Raw genomic sequence first — 7,259 nt, 5'->3', positions numbered from 1 at the left:
TTTTGGATGTTGAACAGGGCCCCCGTTTTGGGTGTTGAACAGGGCCCCCGTTTTCTCGGGTACGGCCCTGCTCGATACCTTTGGGGAATTGGGGATGCACACGCCAGCGTTGTGAGAAATAGACCACAATGTACGTACGAGTACGACCTGTAAGCCATCCATGAATTGAAGGCCAGACCAGGGTATGGCAGCATCCCGCGATAGCTGCTGCCAATCCTGTCATCCTTCGATCGTACGATGATACCCTCCGCTGTGATGCGCATCCCCAATTCCCCATGCCGCCAACCACAGCGCCAGCCCTGCGTGAACGCGACGCATCATCGCCCGGGCAACGAAGCCGTCGTGTGGGTGGGTGGGTATGATGGGCGCACGCCGTGCGGTTGTGGTCGGATTCGTGTGGACTCCGAAGGCATTGGGCCGTCAGGAACATCTTCAATACTGACTCTTTAACTGGACACCACATCCATTCATGAATCGTTGAAGATTAGTCCGTGTACATTGATACGAGAGTCGGCCATCCAATCATGCCCGCATACTTTTACGAAAATTTTCAAATCTATAATAAAGATTCACCGGAAGTACAAAGCACCTCAAATATAATAAAAATTATATCAAGATCCATGGGCCGCCGAATGACCATTGCCGCCCCCAGAACGAGCCGCGGACGCACCGCTGTCGCTCCTCCCATACCGGAGCCGGCCTGACCTTGTCGATGATAGCCGGAAGTGTTCATCCACGTGCCCCTAAGGACCAGCGCCATGGAGCCGCATTTTTCGCCGTTGAATCCTTCAATCGATCTGAAGAACCTTACATCGTGTACGCACAGCTAGAAACCCTAGCCTCGTCGCCCCAAGGAGCTGGCAGGAATCTACGCCAGAGCTCCGTCTAATCCGTCCCAATGGATGAACTTAAGGAGGATCGGAGCACAAAATACGGACTCGAACAAGGAGCGCCGCCATCCGTGAAAATTCCACCCTTGCGAGGACTAAAACCCTACCTATCTACTAACGGGGTCAATACACTAGGATTCTCCTCCCCACCACCGGCCACCGGAGCGGCAGGCGGAGGGAAGGTGAATCAACTCGCTCACCGACGGAGATCAAGGTGAGGAAGGCTTTCCCAAGTCGCCTTAGGAGAGAGGAAAGAAAAGCCAAAACCAGATATTGGAATCTCCACGCCCGCATACATTTCAAAATGGATTTGAACAAACCAGACAAAATTCATGCAAACCAGACGTGTCGGTGTCGTCCTTATGGGGCGGGGGGCATGCAGAGTTGGCGACATCGTCGGTGCCCCAATCAAATTCCTCTGCGGCCCCGTCAATCTCCTCTAGCATGTCTTCTTTCCCCGCCTGCAGGATGCGGTGCCACCATCACTCGTGGCGGATTTCCCGGACGGCGACATAGGACAGGAGCATCGTCTTTTGCTCATCCACGTCCGTCACGGTGCTCATGCCAGCAATTAGCTCCTTTGCATGTCGGCGCTTGTCAAGGAGGCGCTAGTTGTACATCTGGTCGGCATGCGCCTACCGGAACGCAACCTCCCGCTCGAACACCATGTCGGTGTAGTGTCCCTGAGCATTGCCCATGGTGATGCTAGCCTGGACCGGCGAGGCGGTGGTGTTAGATCGTCTGAGTCGATGCCCTCCGGAGAGCTCGCCGGCAAGCCAGCCTGTATCCGGCTGGCTCCCTAGGCCACCCGGCCAGCTGCAATGCCGGAGAGTTCTGTCTTCTGTTCGAGTTCGAGGCGATGCCAGAGAGTTCCTTCTTTTGAGGGGCCACCCCAAAGAGCTTTGGAGCTCAAGCCCATGGCAGGTGTGGTGCAAAGAGGAGATCGAGAGCAGAGGTCTGGTGCGGTTGTTGCCTGACGTCTAGCCACATTTAAATAGCGGGCGGATGCCAAGCGCCAACCGGCGGGGTGTTTGACTCTGGCCGGTATGAGGACGGACCTGCGGCGCTCGGGGTGCCAGGGTAGGTTCCTCAGCAGACATGCTAGTTTTATGGAGGTAGGCGGGCGGGCGAACGGATGTGAGAGAACACACATGCAACGTGTGGCGCTCTCGGCCGGCACGCCACTTCAATGTCGATTCCAGTGAAAGGTCGCATCTACTCTGGTCCGGCATGAATGCGGCGCTGACGCCTTGTAGCGGTGCTGAGCACTTCCTGCGGGAAAGTTCACGGGTAAGGGAGAGGTTTTTGGATGGGCTAGGGTTGTCGGAACAGGGGGTGGTAGCGGTCCGGACGTCCGCAACCCCCGCCCACCCCCGTTTTGCTTCCGCTTTGCGGGAAAAAGGATGTCCGGAACGGCTAGCGGATTGATACAAGATTGAGTTGGATGGTAAAACACGTCTGAACCGCGTGGTCCAAATAGATACAAGCGGTTTGAGAGTCCACGTGGGAGATGCCCTTAATATCTGTCTGCACTATACTACTATAGGTTGTAACAGTTATGTGGGTCCTTTTAATGTTCTCTCTTTTAAGCGTGTGCATTGTACACAAAGGTTGTGCCATTCAAGATGGCCCGCCTAGAGTCTTGGACCCTGTTTGGATCACCATTTTCCTTTTAAATACCCTTCTAAAAAATACACGTTGAGCCCGTCATTTTATTTCCAGCCGAAATTTGCTTAGCCACCAGTATACGTGTAAGTTACACACATCTGTATTAATAACATACTCCTTTTGTTTCATAATGTAAAATATTTTTTAACACTACACTAGTATCAAAAGACGTCTACATTATGAGACAGAGGAAGTAGATTTCAAGCACGGCTTTCGGGGATGTTTGGTTGCAACCTTGAGGAATGTGCCTGAGCTTTTCTTTTGTCTGAGCGTGCCCTGATGTTGTGTCACAAATCGACTGATCATGTACATCTCTTTCAAAGCAGCGTTTGGCCGATAACCTGAAACCACACCAGAAAGAGTACAACCTGCAGATAGAGTTTGGCCCATGATTTTGCTACAAGACAGCAACCAAACAGACCACTAGAGCATTTGTAATAGTTTGTATGTTCAATCGTTGGTAAAAGTGTCCACATCAGCGGGCGAACAGGACATCATACAAGCTCTTTAATATGAGAGATATGTTAAGCGTATGTTAAAATCCAGGCGGGTCCACTAAATGCTGAAGAAATGAACAAGCTTGTCTCGGAGCTTGTGCATGGAGCGTTGCTTCAGGATCATACGATTTCATTCTCTCTCTTCTTTTATTTTACGCCGTGTCATCAAAATAGTCTATGTGACAGTTTTACCAACGATGATCATACGGCTGTTGGAGATGTCCTGAGAGCAAAGTTGACAGCAAGATCATAACATGCAAACAGTCACACCATGTGATCACTCAGACGCGCCACTTTGAATTGTGATCCCATGCTTTATTAATGGCGCATCTTAAATATATATGGAACATACACAACTATCTCAACGAAGGTAACACACCCATGAGAGTTGTGTAACAAATAGTACAACAATACATTCAAAGATAGTTATTTAGCTGGTTGGATGAAACTCAATTCTCACGCCAGATAATTGAGCACACCAGGAAAGTGAACCATGTAGAAATAGTCGTCCCAGTTGATTTTCTTGGGATCGAAATCAAAGTAGTATTCTCCTCCATCACTATTTTGCTCCATGGCCTTCCTCAGCTTCTCAAGGTTCATGTCATCAAAGCTTCACGACATCAAGGCCGAAAATCGTCTTAGAAAGAACTCTCTTCGATAAAATAAAAGGGCAAAACATTTCGTCTAGGATTCTTACCGCCCTTTGAATAAGGTGTAAGGCGCATAGAGCTCGATCAGATGCATGGCCAATCTGTATTTTCCACTGAGCTCGTTGTAGCGCCCTGAGAAAACACCACATAGCCCTACGTTTACCAGATGAAGGATCTATTGAAGTTCAGTCATAGGACAAACGCATTAGTCTCAGTCTCATCTGCGAAAAAAAAATTACTCCAATTTCAAATCTAAGTATCAGCCGAACCTCAAGAGGGAGCTTGTACTTGATGACCATGTACATGCGGAGCCTTGCAACTGTGCTAAAGAAGCGCATCTCTTTCAGCTGGATGGGCTCGCCGTTCTCCCCTCGCGGCGGGTTGTCTACGAAGTAGCGGTGGGCCGACTCACGGAGAGTCGTGTAGGAGGCCGGGTTGCTCATGGACGATGTCACATGGTAGATGGTCTGTGCTTGTTCCTCTGAGTGCGCCAGCATGGCCACCATCATAGAGTTTACCACCATGTCCCCCGGAATCTGTCCAAACTCGGTTGTGTCTTGTGAGTAGTGAGTCCTAAGTATGTAAGTTCTACTCCCTTCATTTAAGTCTTTTTAGAGATTTTAATATTGACTACATACGGATGTATAAAGACGTAATTTAGAGTGTAGATTCATTCATTTTGCCCCGTATGTAGTCCATATTGAAATCTCTAAAAAGACTTGTATTTAGGAACGGGGGAGTATCTCTTTTAAAGTTTTCAATGTGAGGATGCAAACTCACCACGTCCATTATGGTATTGGGGTCTACTAGAAAGAATTTCAAGGCTTGCTTGGCGTAACCCAAGAAAACCGAGTCGATAGTCCTGAAGAAGAAAAATGTAAGCTAATGTCACCAGAAACTGAACAAACAAGATATAGACACAATTTTTTTAATTCCATTACCTGACTCCTTCCATCCATCCAGGCAATGGCTCGTTGAGGATGCTGGTTATGATGCTCGGCCGGATGACGACGACCGGAAGGTCGCCTCGCAGGTGCCCCAGCAGCATCTCGCCCATTGCCTTGGTGAACACATAGGTATTTGGCCACCCGAAATGCCTCGCTCTTGATTCATGTGTAACAGGGAGACGTGTTACTACTGTTGCAGAAAGATGTACACATGCACAATTAATCATTTATGTTTTGTTTCTAACCTCTTGAGGCCAAGTTCCTTCATGGTTTTCCTCTCAGCCTTGTCAGTAGCACAGTTAGCTTTCAGTTCCATCTGGGTATGTTTGATCAGATTTAGCTCAGATTCAATGTCTAAGTGTGTGCCTTCCCGTAGTGTGTCCCCCATCATGAATGGTTTCTCTAGTATTAGTCCCTCTTGTTCACCACATACGTAGGCTGTTCAAGTCAGTTAATCACTTGTCAGAATTTCAGAGTAATAATTCATTGAAAAATATATACAAGTAATATAATCCTCCTTTTCGCACCAGTTGAAACGTGGAGCAGCATTTTTAGTTTGGTGCACTTGTTTGCTAATGCACAGATCTGCTTCGCTCCCAAGACGTTGGTGTCGAACGATACGTCGTATCTGCAAACCGCAACGCTCTTTGATCAAGTATCTAAAAGGGATGTTTTCAAAATTTTCTTTTATTGGTAACGAAATGTATGCTTTCACTTCACAGTTATTAACCTTTCATAGAAATTCGTAGTCGCAGCTCCGTTCACGATGATGTCTACAACCTTGGACACTTCTTTCAGCTTGGCAGTGTCTAGTCCAAAATCCTCATACATGACGTCTCCTGCCAAAGGGCAAACCTTCTCTTCGATGAAATCTTCAAAACCCTTGCCATGCTTTTCTCTGAGAACTTGGAAGATCTCCCTCCCTGTTACCTGCAGACGACGAAACACCGTTTGCAGTTTTTTTGTGTGTTTATATAACTTGAGATGTCTTAAAACTTTCCCATGTTCGGTTTGCTTGTTGAACTGTTAGAAATACTTTACCTCAGTCTGGACCCTCTGCCTTGCCGATTCGTCGTCGGTGGCTCGAACCAAGAGGAAGAGCCTCGTGACATCAGGCTGGATCCTCAGTATCTTCTCCAAGAGCACTATTCAGATGTAGCACGTAAACCATCATCAAGTGACACACACGCAGTGCATGCAGACTCTGAAACAGAAATGGGTGTATGGATCGAGGGCTGGAGGGAGGCATACCTTTTCCAAGGAACCCAGTTGCGCCGGTGATGAGGATATTCTTGCCCCTGAAGTATGCTGCGACCTGAGCAGCATCCATTTCGCTAATCACCATCGGATCCGTCTGCCACAGCTGAGCTCGTGAGATTATGTGACGATGTTTAAGCCCACTTGCAGGCTGTAGGTGGTAGTCTGATAAAGGTATCTTCGTGTTTGATGCCTGTGACGACTTGGCCACGGATTTATAGGGTTCCAGACGGCGGATGGAGCACCTAAATCGTTGCATTCTTGTTTTTTATTATAGTTTCGCATTGATGGATGTCCACGGAAATTACAGGCGGAGTCAGGTCACCTATATCGGTGCATTATTGTTTTTTTTATAGTTTTTGTTCTGCGGGCAGAAAACCGTTGCTTTCAGCTGGAGCTAATTTATTCCTAATCTCACCAGAAATAGATACTTCCTCCATTTTTTTTATAGTAACTACTCTTTAAGTCCCACGAAATTTCGTCTAGAAAATTTGAAAATTTTAGACAGGTCTGGATTCTGTTAACGTAAATACCTTGTGCCTTGTTTAACCGGCATATGATCAAGTAGCGATCATACCCGTGATATTAGGGATTGTAAAATCTGTTAGATTGATCCCATGTGATCCTGACTTGATTTTCAAGTTGTAATCATGTACTACTTTCTTCATTCCTAAATATTTGTTTTTTTAGAGATTTTAAATGAACTACCACATACCTATGTATATAGACGTATTTTAGAGTGTAGATTCACTCATTTTGTTCTGTGTGTAGTCACTTGTTGAAATCTCTAGAAAGATAAATGTTTAGGAACGGAGGAGTAGTATATATGAAAGACAAAGCCCAAGTGGCACAGTACGGCTCCAAATCATCTCTCTATTATTCTCTAACTGATTCTCGCTCGAAGGAGTTGTATTATTAAGATGTTTTTCTTTTAGACTAGCCACAGTGGGAGTAACTTCAGCAGTAACATCAAGTACAACTAAGCAGTAACATCATGAGGAGAGAGGTAGCTTGAGTAACTTAGCTAGTTACCGTAACATCACCTGTCCCGATGCACTATGAGTCTATAACTTAATAAATGAAGTTTTGCATGACACCATGAAGCTTTGCATGACACCCACTACGAAGGTAGTAATATAGCCTAGAAATATGTGTATATTACTAGTGTATGTCACTATGCACTGTGGCTAGTTTATACGCGTTAGTCCCTCCCGTCCTTCCATCCCTCGGGTGGGCTGACGCGAGGCAGCCTCCTCGAGCCGATACGTGGGGCTTGGTGGGCGCGGCGGCTGGTAGTGGCGGTGTGGAGAGCTGATATGTGTCGCGAGGTTGTTGGTCTTGGTGGCTGGC

At 47.1% G+C, this 7,259-nt stretch overlaps 1 protein-coding gene across 1 annotated transcript; it reads right to left on the bottom strand.

The window, feature by feature from the left end:
- Nucleotides 1-3,349: 3,349 nt before the first annotated feature.
- On the bottom strand, nt 3,350-6,123 carry LOC123150898 (alcohol-forming fatty acyl-CoA reductase). Its single transcript, XM_044570708.1, has 10 exons — nt 5,904-6,123; nt 5,694-5,797; nt 5,383-5,582; nt 5,180-5,280; nt 4,898-5,090; nt 4,647-4,808; nt 4,486-4,567; nt 3,975-4,241; nt 3,753-3,880; nt 3,350-3,665 (listed from the first exon to the last, which is right to left on the bottom strand). The coding sequence occupies exons 1-10, from the start codon at nt 5,995-5,997 to the stop codon at nt 3,512-3,514; spliced, it is 1,485 nt and encodes a 494-aa protein (XP_044426643.1). The 5' UTR covers nt 5,998-6,123; the 3' UTR covers nt 3,350-3,511.
- Nucleotides 6,124-7,259: the final 1,136 nt, after the last annotated feature.

The sequence above is a fragment of the Triticum aestivum genome, chromosome 7A (assembly GCF_018294505.1).
Source record: "Triticum aestivum cultivar Chinese Spring chromosome 7A, IWGSC CS RefSeq v2.1, whole genome shotgun sequence".
NCBI classification, from domain to species: Eukaryota; Viridiplantae; Streptophyta; class Magnoliopsida; order Poales; family Poaceae; genus Triticum; species Triticum aestivum.
Note: the sequence above shows the minus strand (reverse complement) of the source record. Positions and strands in the feature narration are given on the sequence as shown.

Bases quoted from the DNA above. Each gene is read 5' to 3' on its own strand.
- LOC123150898 (XM_044570708.1), bottom strand. From the start codon at position 5,997: ATGGTGATTAGCGAAATGGATGCTGCTCAGGTCGCAGCATACTTCAGG. The intron at 5,798-5,903 runs GTATGCCTCCCT...ACATCTGAATAG, and splicing joins AACTGGGTTCCTTGGAAAAG to TGCTCTTGGAGAAGATACTG. The intron at 5,091-5,179 runs GTGCGAAAAGGA...TGACTTGAACAG, and splicing joins GCTGCTCCACGTTTCAACTG to CCTACGTATGTGGTGAACAA.